A 20,764-nucleotide genomic window follows, 5' to 3' on the forward strand; every position below is an offset into this window, starting at 1 on the left:
GGGACTGCCTTCCTGCTCTTTTCGTGGGGTTTTTTTTTTGTTCCTCATTGCTTGCTACAAAACTGGGGTTTATGCCTTGGCCAGTGTGTATTCACCTTAAAGTAGCAGCATAACCCAAGTAGTCATGAATATGAAGATGTCCTGTGATCTACTCCAAGAAATGGATTTTATGGGTAACACTGAAATCCTAATATTCAGTAACATTATGTGAAGGTCGGTGTGCACTATCCATAAAAGCATATTACCATCCCAATGGTACAGATGTAATGCAGTAAACAGAATTCTGCTAGGTTGCTCTGGATTACTGCTTTTTGTACAAAGCACTTTGCTCCCATACTCTTTATTAACCATCCCTGCCACCCTATACTGCTGCAGGGCGGTGGGGCTGCGCAAAATTGTGTGTGTACGTGATTTGTATTTTCGGGTAGGGAGCATACACACCATCATTGGTAGTTAGGCTTGTCGATCACTGAATCCTGGCCGGAGATTCCCTACCGGTGATCGCCACATAAAGCTGACGGGAGAGGGACAGACCTGTGTGTAAACAAAGAATCAGCAAACACAAATGCTCCTGCGCTTGGGGATGGACTCGATGCAGGCTACAACCACATTAAGAATGTCCTGGAACATGCACACCTTGCTGCCCTCAAATGGACCGGGGGAATCCAAATATACTGAATGGGGAAAGAACAAAAAGAGGGTGCACAGGCCTAGTGCATTACCATAAAAAATGTTTAATAAAAACGTGGCTCTGAGGAAGAGGCAAGTCCTCGAAACGCGTCAGCCTTTTGGATGTCTAAACTCCCTATTGCGGACTGTTACTCAGCGCGGTGTTGATGCAGCTGTTCTTTTATGATGTGCCTTGACTATATTGTCGTTTGTGAGTACAACACCTACTTTATTTTTTATTAAACATTTTTTATGGTAATGCACTAGGCCTGTGCGCCCTCTTTTTGTTCTTTCCCCATTCTGTGTGTAAACAACACAGGTCTCTCCCCTGTCAGCATGGACATGCTGTTTTGTATTTCTCTGCACAGCAGAGAAATACAAAACAGCATGCCTCCCTAGTAAAAACAACGGACACAGTAAAACGCACACAGTTAACCCTTTGATCGCCCAAAAGTTAACCCCTTCCTGCCAAGTGTCATTAGTACAGTCAGTCTTTTTTATTAGCACTGATCAGTATGTTAGTGACAAAGTTCCCACCCAGTGTCAGAATGTCTGCCACAGTCCCGCTATAAGTCGCTGATCGCTGCCACTCGTATAAAACATATTTTTTTTCTTTAATTCCAGTATATATACCGCCATTTGTAGACGCTATAACTTTTCACATAAACCAATTAATTTACACATATTGGGATTTTTTTTTTATTAACAAAGACATGTAGCAGAATACATTTTGGCCTAAATGTTTGACAAAATTTGATTTATTTTTTTAAAAACATTTTTATTGGATGTGTTTAACCACTTGCCTTCCTGAGGATTTACCCCACTTCCTGACCAGGCCTTTTTTTCTTTGCTACTCGTCGCTGCACTATTTCAACTGGTAATTGTGTGGTCATGCAATGCTGTACCCAAACAAAATTTATGTCCTTTTTATTCACACAAATAGAGCTTTCTTTTGATGGTAAAGAAATTATAGTAAACTCCGTTATAGTGTCTACAAACTATGGTATAGATACTGAAATTTACGCCATTGTTTGCTATACAGCGCTGCACTAGTTTAACTGACAATTGCACGGTCATGCAATACTGTACAGAAATAACATTTATGTCCCTTTTTTTTGTTCACACATATAGAGCTTTCTTTCAATGGTATTTGATGTGCGCATTTTATTTTTTGCACTATAAACAAAAAAAAAAAATTTTGAAAAAAAAGCAATATTTTCTCATTTTCTGTCATAAAAAATATCCCAAAAACTAATTTCGTCATAAATTTAGGCCAAAATGTATCCTGCTACATGTTTTTGGTAAAAAAAAAAAAAAAAAAATCTCAAGTGCATATTGTTTGCTTTGTGTGAAAGTTATAGCATCCACAAACTATGGTATAGATAATGGAATTTGCATAGCTTTTACTTTGACTGCCCATCACATTTCTTGAGGTGCTAAAATACCAGAATAGTACAAACACCCCCAAATGACCCCTTTTCGGAAAGTAGACACCCAGCTATCTGCTGAGAGGCATGTTGAGTTCATGGAAGATTTTTTTTTTTTTTTTCCACAAGTTTTTGGGAAATTATCTAGATATAGATAGATATATTGGAATTACACCCCAAAATACCTTCTACTGAGTATGGGGATACCACATGATACTTTTTGGGAGCCTAGCAACATACTGGAGCCTGAAATCCAATGGCCACTTTGAAAGCCTGAAGGTGCGTAACTTCCTCATTTCACTTCCTCACTACCTATCACAGTTGCGGAGGCCCTGAAATTCCAGGATAGCACCAAATGACCCCTTTTTAGAAAGTAAACACCCCAAGGAATTTATAAAGAGGCATGGTAAGTATTTTTCAGATCTCCATTTTTTTCTCACAAGGTTCCTTTGGGTGTCTACTTTCCAAAAAGGGGTCATTTGGGGAGGTTTGGTGCTATCCTGGCATTTCAGGGCTGGGGTACCTGGAATGGCATCGGGAAAATGCCTCTCGTGCAGCCGGCTAACTGCATCTGGGTTGGGGGTTTGGGCCACAGCACCTTCTCGATACAAAAGGGCCCTGATGATCTTCCTGGTATTTTAGGAAGGATCCACTTCATCCAGTTGCTTTGTAAAGCACAAAAACATTATATAGAGCCAATTGAAATAAATAGACACTTTTTTTTGTACCAGTGTCTGGCATTTCGGGAAACTAAGTACGGCTTCATCATCTGGTCGTTTAAGTCCACCCCTCCCATATTAAGCTTATAGTCGTGGACACAAAGGGGCTTCTCAATAACACCAGCTGCCCTATGCAATTTGGATGGTCGTGTCTGTATGAATGGAAGACAAAACGAAAACATCCCGTTTTTGTCTTTCCACTTCACTGCGAGCAATTCCTCATTTCTTAAGCAGGCTTTTTCCCCCTTTCTAAGACTGGTATTAACAAGCCATTGGGAGAAGCCCCATGGTACTACATACGCCAATTCCAAGATTGTACAAATGTCTAAATAGTGGCACGCTTGAATAAAAATTGTCCACGTATAAGTGGTACCCCATATGGAAAAAGGATGACACCAAGTCCCAAACTATCTTGCCACTGCTCCCCATGTAGTCTGGGCATCCGGGGGGGGCTCCACGTGACTATCTTTTCCCTCATAAATACGAAACTTATATGTATAGACTATTGCCCTCTTACAGGTCTTGTACATCTTGACCCCATATCTGGCATGCTTGCTGGGGAGAAATTATTTTAAATTATTTGAATGCAAGGCGGCCAGAAAAATGAATGAGGGATTCATCAACGCAGATCTTTTGGGCAGTATAGACATCTGCAAATTTTTGATTAAGGTGATTTATGAAGGGCCAAATTTTGTGGAGCCGGTCAGATCAGGGTCACCCTGAGGACGACAGTGTATTGTCGTTGAAATGCATAAAATGCATTATACTCTCATATCTATGCCTGGCCATGGCAGCAGAGAACACTGGCATATGATGAATCGGGTCTGTGGACCAATACAACTGCAATTCATATTTTTTTTAGTAATGCCCATGTTGAAGGTTAGGCCCAAAAAAACTTTAAATTCAGAAACTGTAATGGGTTTCCATGTGAATGGTCTGCCAAGGTTTGAATTTGGGTTTGGTGGCGATAAACTGCTTTGATCCACAATTTATGCATACAGATCTTCTGTGAAAAATGGCTCCAAAAAATCAAGGAGTAGTTAAATTTGCTGTTGCCACCTGAATTCTGGGTTGGGCAGTGAATGGGGGAAGTACGGGTGCCCCAGAATTTGTGGGCTGCCAATCGGGATTTGCAAGCACATCCAGAAGGATACTATGGGCTCTACGGACCTGTGTGCAAATTCTTGGTGGCTGCGGGACACTACTTGTGCTTGCCACCGCAACAGCTTGTACTGCAATTATGGGACTCACCACGTCACCAAGTGATACTGCAGTGCTGGTATATGAAAGACCAAGATGTAGTAGGCCTCTGGTACTTGCCAGTTCACCAAAAGTTAGAGTGGCACTAGTACTGGCACTCTGCTGCATATGAGTCATCATGCGATTGTAACATCTCAGTAACCTGGGAACGGGGTTGGGTATGCCTGGTCTCAGATGCTATCTGTCAGGGTGCCGCTGCTGTCTACAGGTTCGTATTCTGAGGCTGATTGTGTCAGGGAGTTTTCCCCTTCGCTCTCACCTTACATGCTCAGAATCCTGTAGGGCTCTTCCCTAGAGTACCTTTCCATTGACATTTTGGCCACTAAATTTATAGGTACCTAGTGCGACTCACGGGAAAAAAAAGAGCACTTGGCTGTCAGGGACTGCTTGAACCGCTACAAAAAAAATTACCGGCAAGTGCTAACAGAGATCAGGCCTGATTCTGCAAACACTGCTGTTTTGTGTGCAATATATCAAGTGACTGTGATCTGACACTGCACTTGCTGGGGGAGAAGGGGGGGGTTTAAGCGTAGGGGCTAAATGCAGGTGCTGGGGCTGATCCCGCTAATGCTGCATTTTTAGGTACACTATACTAATGTGAACGCTGGTATAGAGAGGGCGTAAATTTCATTTATGTACAGCGTTGCATGACTGCGCAATTGTCAGTGTGTGTGTGTGTTTGTGTTGAACACTGCAACTACCATATGCCTTCCTACAATTTAAGGTACTTTGCAGTATTAGATTAGTAATTTTAGGTATGTTCGTTTTGAAAATACGAGGCCACTCAAAGCCCAGCACAGCCCCCCTATTTCAGTTTTGTGCTCTGGCAAGGATCAAGACATTTGGGGGGCTTTACTGTGTAATAATGAGTTTTATGTCTGAAATACTTGTCACGAAATTATCCTAGCTTATTGGAATGATGGTATAGTCTAAGACCCCCCCCCGTGTTGTTCAAGGACAAGCAATTGTCTCCCTGCCTACCTTTTTACAAGAGACATTTGCAATTTGTAAACTTGGCAAAAAGAAAATAATTATTTTGGTGCACTACTGTGGTATAACTAAACTCCTGGAAAAGTGTTGCACCTGTTCTTTAAAATTAGTAGAATGCCTGACTGCTACCTCTAAACTGTTCTTAAGACCATTGTGAATGCATTTTCACTTGACCATACAATGACATGTAAGGGGGAATTCTCTTGATAGTATTCAATAAAGGAAAAGGGTTGAAAATCGTATTTCTAAAAGAACATCTGGGGATAGCCTAGGGGAGTCCTAAGTTACTCAGAGCATTGAGTCTGGGTGGGGGGGGACTAGGAAGTAGTTAGAATTGTGTAACCATATATCAGGGAAAAAACAAGGGGGGTATGGGCAATGGGGAGGGGAGGGGGTTGGGAAAGGAATAGGTGTGTCCAATGGACACACTCCTGTTCAAAGGGGCAAAAGATCATGGTAAAGTTCTATGGGAAGAAATAGGGAGGTCAAAAGATGCCAGATGGACAAGTATTTCTCTATTTTGTCAGTCAATTTAGTTGCTATCTTTTTGTGTAGCATGACTGAGTTAATCTATAGAACAGATTTGTCATATAGGAGGAAAAAGCTTACACTTTTGCACACCCTCTGAAATAAAGTGGTGAGTATCCAGGTATATAGTAAGCAATCTGGGACTGTACTAAATGCTATTATCAGTTTGTACAACTGATAACAGGCCAAAGGTGTGCTGAACAGTGTAAGCTCAATGTGCATTGTTTGTTGTATGATGCATATAACACAGATTTTGTTTCAACAAGTCGTTGTGGTTAAGCTACATCTGTGCAGTGTTTTTCACATTGTAAACATTTTATGTTTGAGTCCTCTTAAAACTGACTTTTAAGCGTTTAATTAAATCTACTTCTGATGTGTTCAGGTCCAACTCTACAACTTCATGGCAAAGGACAATGTCCCTTTTCACAGTGTTATTTTTCCATCATGTCTCCTGGGAGTCGAAGACAACTACACAGTGGTCAACCATCTTATAGCCACAGGTAAACTAATTGCCCTGATGACTTGCTCCTAATCACGAAGCAGAGTGCGGTTTTTAAAAGTGTGTGCCATCACATGTTTATACAGGCCTCATACTATTGCTTCATATTTAGTATTGGGCTAAGGACAAAACAGTCAAACATGGACTGTGAGATGCTGCCGCCAGTAGATGTCACTGGTATCAGCTTGTGGCTAGAAGTTAAGGAAGTTCTTGGCTCCCCTGCCTTTGGTGGAGGAGCTAAGAACGCTATCGGGGGCTGCTCTGTGCCAAACTATTGCACAGAGCAGGTAGGTATGATATGTTTGTTTAAAAAAAAACAATTCCTTTAGAATCAATTTAATGTAGGGCTCATTCACACTACAGCACATGTGTTTTTCATGAGTGGTTTAGCATGCTGCAGAGCATTTTTAAAAATTCATTGCAGTGTTTTCTTTCCTATATGCTGTAGAATGTTGCAGTGTCAGTGTGCTGGAACATGCTTCACAAAAATACAGCCGGTCTTACTTTTTGTCAAATTGGTGTTAACCAAAGCTATAGAACATAAGGAAATTGTGTTGGGACTGTTTGGGCAATGCAGCTCCATACTGCTGTTGTGGATAAACCGTAAATGTAAAAAAATAAACCCTTAATTTAATATATTCATAATGACAATACAGTGCTGTGAAAGTATTTTTTCCCCTGCCTGTGTTTTTTTTTTTTTTTCTTTTTTGTAGATTTTTCACTTTTAAATTATTCGGATCATAAAACAAATTTTTATATTACACAAAGATTAATCTCAGAAAATACAAAATGCAGTTTTTAAATTATGAAATCCTTTATTATGGAAAAAAGCTGTCCAAACCTGCCTGGCCCTATGTGAAAAGTTAATTGCCCCCTAAACCTAATAACTGGTTGTGCCACCCTTGGTGGCAACAACTGCAATCAAGCTTTTGCAATAACTGGTAATGAATATTTCACATCTCTGTGGAGGAATTTTGGCCCACTCTTCTTTGCAGAATTGTTTTATTTCAGCCACATAGGAGGGTATTTCGAGCATGAACGGCCTGTTTCAGATCATGCCACAGCATCTCAATCTAATTTAAGTCCGGACTTTGACTAGGTCACTCCAAAACCTTAATTTTGGTTTTGTGTTTGTTTTTTTTTTCTTTTTGATCCATTCAGAGCTGGTGTGTTTTTTGGATCATTGTCCTGCTGCATAATACAAGTATGCTTGAGGTCTTGAACTGATGGCCAGACATTCTCCTTCCGGATTTTTTGGTAGAACGCAGAATTCATGGTTTCATCAATTATGGCAAGTTGTCCATTCTGGCTACTATGCAAAGCCGCCCCAGACCATCATGCTACCGCCACCATGTTCGACTGTTGGCACAATGTTCTTTTTATGAAATGCTGTGTTAGTTTTGCGCCAGCTGTGACGGGATGCATGCCTTCCAAAAAGTTACATTTGTGTCTCATCAGACCACAGAATGTTTGCCCAAAAGTCTTAGGAGGTAATCAAGATGTTTTTTAGCATGCGAAGCCTTTGTGTTCTTTTTGGTCATCAGTGGCTTTCACATTGGAACTCTCCCATGGATGCCATTTTTGCCCAGACTTTTTTTTTTTTCTTATTGTTGAATCATGATCACTGACCTTAACTGAGACATGTGAGGCCTGCAGTTCTTTTGATAATGATCTGGGTTCTTTTATGGCCTCCTGGATGAGTCGTCATTGAGCTCTTGGAGTAATTTTGGTAGGCCGATCTCTCCTGGGAAGGTTCACCACTGTTCAAAGTTTTCTCCGTTTGTTGATAATGGCTCTCACTGTGGTTTGCTGGAGTCCCAAAGCCTTAATAATGGCTTTGTAACCCTTTCCAGACTGGTACATGTCAAATACTTTTTGTTTCTCATCTGTTCTTAATTTTTTTTTAGCTTGCAGCATGATGTGTTACTTTTTGAGATCTTTTCACATGCTTTACTTTCAGACAGCGTCTATTTAAGTGATTTCTTGATTCAGCAGGTCTGGCAGTAATCAGGCCTGGGTGTGGCAAGTGAAATGTAACTCGGCTTTCCAAAATATGTGGTTAATTACAATTCATTCATGATTTAGCAAGGGGGTCGCAATTACTTTTTCACATATGGCCAGGCAGGTTTGAACCGCTTTTTTCCTCAAACAATATTTAAAAACTGCATTTTTTTTTTTAGTTACGTGGGTTATCTTTGTGTAATATTACAATTTTGTTTGGTGGTCTAAATCATTTAAGTGTAACAAATGTGCAAAAAATCAGGTAGGGGGCAAATGCTTTTCACAGCACTGTATAATATAGGTTGGTTTCTGATTCATTACCCTTTTAATTAAATGGTAGCATGCTGTACCACTGTCTTTTCATTGTACAGTGGAAATTGTTCAAAGGTGTTTGGTTACAAATTTAAAATTATCTCAGAATCTCTTAATGGGAGCTGTCATTTTCTTGCTTTACTACTACTCAGAGGTCTGAAATGGGTGTTTTTGCAATTAAACAAATTCTTTTATTGATAGCATTGTTTTATATGAGAATTTCATTTGCGGGTTTAGGTTCGTAATCTGAAACTTTAAAGCTTTTGTTCTTTTAAAAAAATAAAATGTTTGTTGGTCAGAGTTTTCGTTAATTGCACACCAAGGGATGTATTTTTTTCATATATAAGTTTTATAGAAAGTACATCCTTTTTCCTAAACTTGGATTTTTCTTTACAGAATATTTAAACTATGAAGATGGTAAATTTTCCAAGAGTCGAGGAGTGGGTGTGTTTGGTGACATGGCTCAGGACACTGGTATCCCAGCTGACATCTGGAGATTCTATCTGTTGTATGTGAGGCCTGAGGGGCAAGACAGTGCGTTCAGCTGGAGTGATCTGATGCTAAAGAATAACTCAGAGTTATTGAACAACCTGGGCAATTTTGTTAACAGGTACACAACTAGATAATTTCCAAGGAAACATTCGCATATAATCCTAGTTGTTGGATAGGTAACCTCCTTTAACCACTTGTCAACTGCGCTATAGCCGAATGACGGCTACAGCGCGGTTGTCCAGTTCTGGGAGAGTGTCATATGAGGTCCTCCCAGAACGCGTCCTCCCGGGGGCACGCACCCGGCGATCTGGTAAAAGGCCAATCGCAGCGGCCTTTTACCACGTGATCAGCCGTGTCCAGTGACACAGCAGATCACCGGTAAATGCAGTTGCCGGTTATTGGTTGTACTTTCCTCATGCTGTCACAGCGTGAGGAAAGTACTGCCGATAACCGGCAATTGTCAGAGGGCTGATTGGCACCAATCATCAAAGCACTGATGATCAGTGCCACCCACATGTGCCTAGTAGTGCCACCTACCAGTGCCCCCCCCCCCCCCATCTGTGCCGCCAGTTAGTGCCTATCATTGTTGCCTATCAGTGCAGCCTCATCAGTGCTGCCTATCAGTGCAGCCTTGTTAACGCACATCAGTAAAGGAGAAAAATTACCTGTTTGCAAAATATTATAATAGAAACAAAGAAAAACTTTTTTTTTTTTTTTCAAATTTTTTGCTTTTATTTTTTGCGATTATAAACAAAACAAAAAAAAACCACCCAAGGGCAAATACCCCCTAAAGAAAGCTTTATTTGTGTGAAAAAAAACTGATAAAAATTTAATATGGGTACAGTGTTGCATGACCGCGCAATTGCCATTCAAAGTACGACAGCACTGAAAGTTGAAAATTGGCCTGGGCAGGGAGGGGGTGAAAGTACCCAGTAGGCAAGTGGTTAAATGCAGCTTGTCATGATGGTTTCCTGTTTGAGTCATTGAAGGTGCTGGGCATATGCTACACCATGTTATGATGTAAAAGGCAATATAAAATAGTTTCAGCATGCCACAAAAGGTGGTCATGACGTACTGGCTACTAAGAGCTTCTGTTGGAAGCTAATAATGCCTGATGTGTATAAAGATCAGAGTCAGCATTTTCAGTATGTGAAAACAAGCTGAAATTAACCTGACAGTGAACTGTGGTACATCTTACTGAATTGGAAAGGACGAATTCTGGTCAGAATGCATAAACTAAACCCAATTTATTTGTTCTGATGAAAGTTCTCTCTCCTCCACCGCATGCAGAGTTTAATTTACAATGTCTGGAACAGACAGAATCTGCAGCCGTTGTACATGGCAACCAATCGGCTTCTATCATTCATTTTCAAAGCTTAACTGAACAAGCTGAAGCCAGAAGCTGATTGGTTACTATGCACAACAGCTCCAGATTTAGTCTGCTCCAGTTTTAGTAAATTCTCCCATTGGTATCTTAGCTAAGTTCAAAGTGCTGCATGCCTTGCACATTCTCACTGCAGCTGGAGTTACTTCATTGATGTGACCGTTGCGGTGTAAAGAGACCTAGCGTCAGGATCACCAAGAATGTGATTTCTACTTGCCTGTCATTCCATCTTCATTTCATCCTTTTGTGAATTGTATAAGTTGTACTCATACCTCTTGTCTGAATAAAGCTGGGAGTCTTGCCACTTGTTTTCATGTACAAATTGCCCTGACTCTGCATCCTTCTCTTTATGATGTGAAAGAAATTACATTATAATAAGGTGTAGACCACAAACATCTGTTATGTTTCTAACGATCTCATAATGCACATTTCATCTTTCAGTTGTCATGCTGCAATTTTTGCAGCTTTTAGGGGTTTATCTTCACCATTTATTATAAGTGGAAGAAAAGCCTAACTTCTAGCTATTCTTAAAAATGTATCATCACCCTCACATATCCTGCCTAATCTTATAAAAAAGATCAGTGCACTTACCTGTTTTTCTTCCAGTCACATGATCCTGCAGTTCCAGCTCCGTGGTATCTTGGAGCTCTTAACAGCCATGAATTCTGGGAGCTGGACGTCACTCATAGGCTCCCATTATTTAGCCATTGCCTCGTTGACATAGGGGAGCCGGTGCTGCAGGATTATGTGACCAGGCTGGAGCCAATTTTAAAAATGGGTAAGTACACCGATCCATTTTATATACAGAGTAGACATGATGGGTAGGGGGAATGGATTATTTTCCAGAATAGTTATAGTTGGCCTTTTCTCCCGCTTGATAAATGGAAAACATATCCAACCACATATCATAAGGAACAAATTAAGTGTTATTTAGCCACTTGCCCTCCAGAGGATTTACCCCCCCCCCCCCCTTTTCCTGACAAGGCCGTTTTGTGCAATAGGCGCTACTTTCTTTTAACTGACAATTGCACAGTCATGCAACGCTGCACGCAAATTTAATTAACTTCCTTGTTTTCCCACAAATAGAGCTTTGTTTCGGTGGTATTTGATCGCCTGTGCAGTTTTTTTTTATTTTTTGTGCTATAAACAAAAACTGCCAATTTTTCAGAAGAAAAAAAAAATAATTTTGACTTTTTGCTATTAAACATGTCCAATAAAAACATTTTCAAAAATCAAATTTCGTCATAAATTCAGGGCAAAAATGTATTCTGCTACATGTCTTTGCTACTAAAAAATCCCAATACGTGTAAATTAATTGGTTTGTGTGAAAGTTATAGTGTTTACAAACGGCGGTATATGTACTGGAATTTGTTTTGTATTTTTTACTAGTAATGGCAGCGATCAGTGACTTTTATAGCAGGACTGTAGTCTGCATTCTGACACTGGGGGGGAACTAACTTGGTGTCACTGACATCCCCAGTGACACCAATACAGTGAGCAGTGCTAATAAAAAGCAATGACACTGTACTAATGGCACTGGGCAGGAAGGGGTTAGCGTGGGGCGATCAAAGGGTTAACTGTGTGCTGTTTCACAGTAAGCTGTGTGTGTGCTTTCAGCTGTAAGCACACTGCTTTGTATGGCTCTGCTATGCAGTGTGCAGGAGCTGGCAGTTGAGAAAACTGTATTGTTTACATACAGGTCTCTCCCCCGTCGGTTATACTCAGCAATCACTGGGTGACACCCGAGGCCACGAATGGCGGCGTGGGTAGGCCGCGCAAAATCAAATTAGTGCGTGTATATATATATATATATATATATGTGTGTATGTGTGTGTGTGTGTGTGTGTGTGTGTGTGTGTGTGTGTGATTTTGCGCACCCCTGCCGCCCTGTAACAGTATTTCTGCTATAGGGTGGACAGGAAGCTGTTAAATTTAAAATAAATAAAAAATGTTTTGTTTGAAGATCTTTATATTCTAACATATATCAGAGGAAATCCCTAGCTAAATCTGATTTTAAAGAGATGGATTTATCAGCGCTTGATATAAGAACTTTAGGACTGTGTATTGTGAAGTACTGGTGATACAGAGGAGCCAAAAGTACAGTACATCCTTCCCTCCCCTATGTCTCGCAAACATGTTGAGGAAATACTGCTAAAGTTCTGTTTTACTGATGTGCAAATTTGAGCAGCAGTCAGCTGTTATGAACTGCATGCATATTACACATCAGAGAAGTGTCTCTTCAGCTCTGACAGTTGTGGTTATATTAACATTTAGAAATGTGTGTCATTTTCTTTCAGGGCAGGCATGTTTGTACAGAAGTTCTTCAATGGCCAAGTTCCAGAGATTGAGTTAATTTCAGAGGACAAGAGGCTCTTGGCTCAGGTCACAGCAGAGCTACAACAGTACAACCAGCTGCTGGAGAAAGTTCGGTAAGTGCCCTTTATTTCTGCTGATGAGACTGCAGATCTACATTTTTATATTGGGTAAAAAGAATGATAGTTAAAGTAAATTTCTTACTAATTTCTGCAGGATCCGCGATGCCCTGAGGTGTATTTTGAACATTTCTCGTCATGGAAACCAGTATATACAAGTCAATGAACCATGGAAATGTATCAAAGGGACACAACAAGAACAGTAAGTGTTTGTTTTTATTTTTCCTATTCTTGTTAACAGTGCATTTTTATTAACTCTCTGTAATCGCTGTAGATGAAAAAACAAAAATGTTTGCATCAACAAGATCCCTAGAAAATTCTGTGTGATCCCCGAAAACGTTTTATGCATAGTATGCTGCAGTTTGGATCTACCATATGTCAGCTGGCATTTTGCCAGCCTTTAATGTCAAGGAGATTGCCTTTAATGTCAAGGAGTAACCAATCATCTTCTGAAATGAGGACTCATTTATTTTATCAGAGTTGGGCCCCTTTCACATGGGGTACATTCTGTTCTGATCCCCTGCTGATCGGAGCAGAGCAGGCGGATGACTAATCAGTGTCCGCTCAGTTTCTGCAGAGCGGACACAGAGCACACTCTGTTCTATGAGCAGTAAAAGTATTTGTCTGTTTACACCCGGCTACCTCCAATCCACTTCCCGTAAACAGAAAAGGATGGAGTTCTTTACATTTATTTATTTTTAGGTAAGTCCAATTACACCCACCTTTCCTTAGGGATGCATGGTCCTTCTGATCAAGTCCGCCTGAAAAACTGACAGACCTGATTTGAATGCCCGTGTGAAAGCCAGCCATAGGTCATGTGATTGGTTGCAGGAAAGAAAATTGCTAGACTCCCCCATCAACACAATTCGTGTTGATTGAGCAATCCCTTCTTGGGAGGGGGGAGCCATTCCTGCTTGGAGAACACAGGTATTGGTAGCTGCTTCATCCGCTGGCAATAATCGTATGAAAAACTTGACAGGCTGGTTGTACGCGTGTTGTACAACAATCAAATTGGGTAAATAGATTCAAATCTCAGCTGCTCTCTGCTGAACTGGCCAGCTTTAATAACAAGATTAAACTTTTTTACCAATGTATATTTTCAGGATCTGTGCTACACAAGTGTGTTAATTTTACATGTTAAATGCCCAAAAATATGCATGGATCTGTGCCTGCATTTCCTTTGATACTGGTACTTCTCTCCATTACAGAAAGCGTGCAGGAACAGTAACCGGATTGGCTGTAAACATGGCTGCTTTGCTTTCAATTATGCTGCAACCATACATGCCAACAATCAGCTCTGTCATCCGTGAGCAGTTACTTATGCCAGAGGAAGCGTCCGTATTGACCAATGACTTTCGTTGCATCCTACAGAGTGGACACTGCATTGGAAATGTGAGTTTGCACCATATAAAACTGTATGTTGTCTACAACATATTTAGTAAAAAGGGGGAAAAAAAAGTGAATATTGACTGTATATAATTCTGGCCACTGCAGAAGACCACAAATGGGCCACCAGTTGGTTTTATAAGTAATTTTGTAATCTCTTACAGGTGAGTCCACTGTTCCAAAAACTAGAGAATGACCAGATTGAGTCATTGAGAAAACGCTTTGGGGGAGGCCAGGTAAGCATTATAGCTTCATGAATATCAGAACCTGTGAATGAAAATGAATTGGTTCTTAACCCATTCACGCCGGCGCCTCCCAGCCCTTTAAGGGTTTCAGAAGCCGGGGGCGGGGTTTAGGGTCATGTGACCGCCGTGACACGCCGTCACGGCGGTCACATGATCGGGAAAGGTCCTGATCGAAAGAGGAGATCTAGACCTTTCCGTGAGTACCGGAAATGCGTGCTGGGAGTGTGCAGGGCGCGCGCTCTCAGCACATATGTTCTTTTTTTAATAGAACGCAAATGTGCGGCCGCTCGGCGTCTAGGCCCAGAAGCCGGGAGGCCGCACATTTGCGTTTGGCCGGCGTGAAGAGGTTAATTTAGGCAGTTTTTTTATTTTTTATTTGGCTTAAAGAGAACTTGCCATCTGTAAAAGTCTGAATCTCATATGGGATTTGGCTTGGTTTTTTGCGGACTGATGCTGCATCTATTCCCCACTGCCTCAAAGTGTGAGAACTCGGCGATCACATGACCACTGATTGCTGAGTTCTCACATCCACTCAGAGCAGACAGCGGTGACTGTCAGTCTGCCCCCCCAGCACCTACTGGAGCACTGGGCTGTGGAGGGGGAGGGAGCAGGTGGCTCAGGCTCTCAGCGGCTCTCTTAGAGGCTGAGCCAGGTGCCACTCCAGACTCTGGGGTGGATCCCGACTTTGAAGTTGGTATCTTTTCCCAGCCTGGACCAGCTGAGTGACGTCAGCCCACTATCAGCTGAAAACTGGTCACAGGAGTGCAGAACGAACTGCACTGCTGTGATCCACAGAAGTACAGCCAAAAGAGCTTTGGCTGTTCTCCTTTAAATTGCTATTTAGTGTAGCTTTCCCTCTTTGGAATTGCTTACCTTTTTGTATTTGTATTCTCTCTCTGTTAGGGCAGAAGTGTCAGGCTAGAAAGCTACTCTGTCTCCTGCCTGAGCACCGTACTAATACACTGTCAAAATGTTTACAATAGTTCTGTAAGCATTACCTGAAAGAAAATGAAGTTTTAGTTCTCAGCTGCTGGACAAGAATAAAACCTTTTAGCTTTTTAGTCGATGGACACGGTCGCTGCATTAATTTTTTCTTCAGGCTAAATAAATATTTTTAGCGAGTATAGAAAATACAGTATTTTCACTTCCTGTAACCTGGGCTGAATTAAATTCTAAACAATGTTCTATTTCTTCAAAGCTATCTTCTGTAAACTATAAACCCCCACCTATGTAATAGAGATAAAGAGAGGAGGTTCACAGCGTTGCTTCTCTATACAGTGGATTGAGTGAGCATTATCAATCTAGGACAAGTGTATTATTGGCAGGATCGCATCCTCATTGCACCCACATGGTAGTTGCATACCTCACATTTTCACAAAGCTTGACATTTCCATTCTAAAGTGTTTACCAAACAGTCCGACACTGTTATCCACTAACCTTTTAAGCATATGTAATATTCACCTAGTTAGGTAAATTACATTGCTAAGACAACAGTCACTTTACCCATACATCCAAGGTTGGTGGGACTTGAGGTCAATCCTGGGAGATACAAGCGTACTGCATGAAGATTGAGCTTGGGGGCCTCCTGGAGCTTTCCCTACAGTAACTTTTAGCGAAGCTTAGGAGTGCCTGCTCTAACAGGATTACGCTAAATATATAGAACAGATTTTGTTGCATCTCCTTACTTCTAAGCATATTTTAACCTATTTCCCCTATTAACCCTGATTTCTGGGAAAACCTATAAAAAGGTGTTGTGTGGAATACCTGATTTTTTTTTTTTTCCCTTTAAAGGTCAGTCATGTTTTAGTGTTCAGTACCTGTACTAACTCCTCTGTGGCCAATTTCCAAAACGTGGTAACCCCTTAGTAGCCAGTCTGCAGAGCACATTAACCCCTTGTTGGCCAGACTCCAGAATGTGTTAGCCACACAGTTGCCAGTCTCTAGAGCATGTTAAAGTGTAACTCCAGGCAAACTGCTATATAGGCAGCTGAACTGCAAAAATGCTTAATAGTTTACCTGTCAAAAAGTTAGTCATTTTATTAAGATACTGTTGATTGCACATCTGTGCCTCACAGCATAGCCAGGCAATAAGTGAGTCATCTGCCTGGCTGTACAGTGTGGCAGGGCTGAGTGGAAAGAATTGGATATCCTTTGGCAGGTAAAATATTAAACATGTTTTTTTTAAGTGTGCATTTATCGATTTGCCTGGAAGTCTACCTTACCCCTTTCATGATATGTACTTAGAACATTTCACACTCCCTGGACTGATGAACACATGTGTTGAGCCCTCTCCTATAGGGCATGCTGCAGCACAGTGTTTAGAATGCAGTTGGAATTGACAGTCAGATTTCAGATCACTCAATGATGGCAGTACAGTTATTATGACAGAATGGCCTTTAAATTGTTTCCTTATTACAGTCTTATGTAACAACCTTCCTTAGGTTGAGCAGTGATTAAAAGGTAACTTCACCTCTTACAAAAAAAAAAAAAACTGCACATTTTTTTTTTTACCTGCAAAAAGATGTGTATTTATTTATTTTTTTACACTGCAGTCTGTAAGGCATTGCACTTGCGATCAGATCATGGGCGCAATGCCTGGATCCTGCAGAAACTCCGTAAGCTCTCTACCCATACCTCATACAGGCAAAAAGTTACTGAATGGCAGGAAGAATCAATGGACTAAGAGCGCTCACCAGCGCCGTACAAGCCGTTGGCCTTATGTAGTTCATTCATTCACAAAACTCAGTAAGCTGTCTGCCCATACCTCATACAGGTAAAAAGTTACTAAATGGAAGGAAGAATCAATGCACTATGAGAGCGCTCACCAGTGCCCTACAAGCCATTGGCTGTGGAGGCCAACGGTAGAAGTAGTTCATTAATTCACAATACTTTGCTCCACAGGCCCAGCTTTTTTTAAACTGACGGTTGGCACCTTCTGTCACAGGGTGGGTGGAATTGGGGGTTGGGGGCTGTGTCAGGGACTGGACCATGTTACATGTTCCAAAGGTGAACTTAGCTTTTAGGGTAGTTTTTATTTGTGTAAAAAAAAAAAAACAAAAACGGCACAATTACTATTTCTAAATGTTATAACAACAAAACAGGTCTTCACCTCCTAGAGTTCAGGTGATATGTCTACTTCTATAAAACTAATTTCTTTTGATTTCCTTTTCTCCTTCCGTCAGCTGGATGTTGACAGTAAAGGGCCACAGGTATTTCTGTATGCTGAGCTACAAATTGCATGCCAGCTTATTTTCCATTTATAAATTTCCTGCAGTTAAGCATTTATACAACCTTAACCTGTTATAATGTAGCTTTGTCCATTTTAAGCTGTTACCGACTGTAGCTTTAGGGAGATGATGATGCTTTAAGTAGGAAGTACAAAATCCTGCATGTGTGCCATATTACATTTTTGATTGAACAATACAGCATTAACACGACCTGCAAACTCCTTTGAGAATTATTATTGCCAAAGTACAGTAGGAAAAGCAGACAATCTATACCAGCTAACTAACTTTGTTTCTGTATGGTCAAACAATCTGGATGCTATGAGTTACGTTTTGCACTGCTTTTTTGCATAAGCTATTGTGAGTTTTATTTTATGAGTGACATTAAAGACTTAATATTTTAAGCAGTTTCTACTGCTGAGATAAACCTGCTGTGTATGCCACTTGTTCTTTCCCCCCTATTCACCTGGTCCCCCTCAGCACCTAGTCCAGGTTCTGGTTTCAGGGTGGTTCCTTTACCTCATAGGGCCCACTGCAGCAACTTGTGCATACTTGCCCTTCCTGCTGGCATTGTGGACATGTCTTCCTGCATCCATAGGAACAAACAGCCCCAGCGCAAGCCCATACCCCTTTCCACCCTCCCCGCTGTGAGTGACTGAAATTGGCTGGTGCATGTGCTGCCCCTACTTCAAGTATAACTAAAGGCAAAACTTTTTTTGGAGTTTTGGATAGAGTGGAGAGGGGTTTTTGTTGCTACCTGTGCCCCTGTTAGGGAGATTCACTCTCTGTCATACTTACCATTATCATTGAAAGAGAAAGTAAAAGAAACCACCTAGATTTGATCAGACCCTTCTGTCGATATAAGATTCTCCTGGTGTGTTCCCCTGGAGCCCTTTCTTATTTGCCTTTACTATTCTTGTTTCTTCTTTCTTTGCTTTTTTTTTTCTCTTTTTCTACTTTGCTTACTTGTTTCTGTCAGTTTTTATGTTATATGCACTGATTGAGCTACCCCTAGAGAACTGTGCCTGTAATGTTTTCTATATCGGTTGGACTTTCTTGGAAGTTCTAGATGTAGAGTTCTGATATGCCTCCAGCAAGATTTTATGCTCAACTTTTCCCATCATCTGTATGCAACTTTAGTGATTATCCTTGGTCTTTGCCCATCAGCTCATTGATTATTTGCTGCCAACATAATTCTATTGGGTCTCATTCTATTCTTCTCGAGATTGTGTTCTTATATTCCGTTTCTCTCTGTGTCAATATTTTAGTGCATTTGTTATGTCCTTCATTAACAGACATGTACACTCCTACTTTTTTTGTGTTAATGAGCTTGTCTCCAACTTTTCCTATGTTGTTGTGTATAATAAAATACATTGTAAAGAAAGAGAAAGTAAAAGAAAATACCACATTTTGACTTCTCCCCAAAAAAGTAATAGACCCTGGTGACAACTAGGTATTCACTCGCTTTGGAGGAATTTCCGCTCCTTCTCTGTTGTAGCTGTGGTCTTTAGAAAGAGCAAGGAAATTTCTCTAATGGGAAATAGATGGCATAAAACTCTAAGATAGGTTTATAACCCTTCCTAATCTATCCAAAATGGGGAAGAAAGTTTGCCTTTAGTTCTACTTTTAAGGGGTCATCTGAAGCACTCTTAGAAGTGCTGCACTTATCCCGAAGTTCATGACGGCAGTATGGAGCTGGCAGCAGTAAACAAGGGAAAAAGTAAGTGGCCACTGGGGCTTGTTTTATCTCAGTGCTTACAATGCATTAAAGTGAAATATAGTAAGCATTTGGGAGATTCACATCTCTGTTTGTACCGGTGACCATTGTCCTCAAGAAAGCAAAAGTGAAGGGAAATCCAAAAATGTTTAGAGTTGTCCCGGAATAAGAGGTAAGGAGAAATCTTGGGACAAATGGGGACAACTGAGAGGGAAATTCGCCTAACTTGGGGAGAGTTCATCTAACTTCCTGTTGCATCTCTGAGAAAGGAAGTAAAGGAAAGTTTCCCCAATGGTACACAGATCGCGGGTGTTTTATTGTTGCATTGGAAACTATATGACTATATGACTATACTATTTGACTATATATATACTTTAAAGCGGACTGAATTTACCATTGCAAAGTGTAAATACCAATGGGGTAAAAGTGTTTACTGAAACATTTTGTTGGGGTTGTGGATTGGAAGAATGCAGTGCCAGTGGATGTGGAGCACTTTGCTGGCTGATTGCATCTCTAAGAAGACATCCTTACTGAGAGCAATATATGGTGAAAACCAATCTAAAAGTGCATATCAGACCACATTCTTGCCAGTTCAAAAAAAAGGAAAACTGGTGTTGAGATGGATTCTGTTTTTTTTCATTACACCGTTGCTTTTGGCTTATAGTGGGCTGGTATATTTGACTATTGTTTTTCCACAGGTAAAGGCACCAGCACCAACTGCAGAGCCCATCAAAGAAATACCAAAAGTTGGTGACCCCCAGAGGATACAAGAGCTAACTCAGGCTGTGGAGAAACAGGTGAGGTGAATGTGAAGGCCCATCATTACTGCTTGTCTGTAGTCCGTGAGGAGCACAGCCATGTTAAGACTAGGCACCAAACCCACGCATGCAAGCCTGCCAGGAAGTGGTAACCAGTATGGGACCAATCCTCTACATCCAGGGCATTCCCCTGCAGCTGCTTCCCTTGTATATTTATTGGCCCATGCAGGTTAAGTGTTTTCTGGCGAGATCGCACATGTGGGTTCAGATCCCAAGCCAAACAAACCCAAGCTCATCACTATCTGTAATGTGTGAGTGGAAAATACCTTCCAATCTACAATGAAAGGGATGTTTTCAGATTGGGGGAAAAAAGCATACATTCTCCATATTTTGGAGCAACTCCGATTATGCTGCTCCAAAGTGGAGTGTTTATTTTCAGATTGGACTTCTTTAACCACTTCTAGTCTGGACACTTTTACCCCCTTCCTGACCAGGGCAATTTTCAGCTTTCAGCGCTATCACACTTTGAATGACAATTGCGCGGTCATGTAACACTGTACCCATATGAATTTTTTACCATTTTTTTTTTGTGACCGATAAGACTTTATTTTGGTGGTATTTATTCACTGCTGGGATTTTTATTTTTTTTGTTATATAAATGAAAATGTCCAAAAATTTTGAAAAAAGTGTTTTTCTTATAAAATTTTGCAAATAAATAATA

The 20,764-nt window shown here is 40.9% G+C and overlaps 1 protein-coding gene across 2 annotated transcripts in view; it reads left to right on the top strand.

Annotated features, from left to right (window-relative positions):
• MARS1 (methionyl-tRNA synthetase 1) overlaps positions 1-20,764 on the top strand; it is a 58,929-nt gene that overhangs the window by 30,441 nt on the left and 7,724 nt on the right. Inside the window, exons 14-21 of one of the 2 annotated variants that reach the window (XM_089681303.1) lie at positions 5,976-6,093; positions 8,802-9,015; positions 12,579-12,710; positions 12,811-12,915; positions 13,922-14,105; positions 14,264-14,335; positions 17,527-17,553; positions 19,984-20,082. In XM_089681303.1, the coding sequence (XP_089537429.1) occupies positions 5,976-6,093; positions 8,802-9,015; positions 12,579-12,710; positions 12,811-12,915; positions 13,922-14,105; positions 14,264-14,335; positions 17,527-17,553; positions 19,984-20,082 (951 nt within the window). The remainder of the gene's footprint in view (positions 1-5,975; positions 6,094-8,801; positions 9,016-12,578; positions 12,711-12,810; positions 12,916-13,921; positions 14,106-14,263; positions 14,336-17,526; positions 17,554-19,983; positions 20,083-20,764) is intronic. The other variant, XM_089681309.1, reaches the window with a different exon arrangement.

This window comes from Staurois parvus, unplaced genomic scaffold (genome assembly GCF_062004578.1).
Source record: "Staurois parvus isolate SC_StPar_1 unplaced genomic scaffold, SC_StPar_1.0 ptg000017l, whole genome shotgun sequence".
In the NCBI taxonomy this organism is placed as follows: domain Eukaryota; kingdom Metazoa; phylum Chordata; class Amphibia; order Anura; family Ranidae; genus Staurois; species Staurois parvus.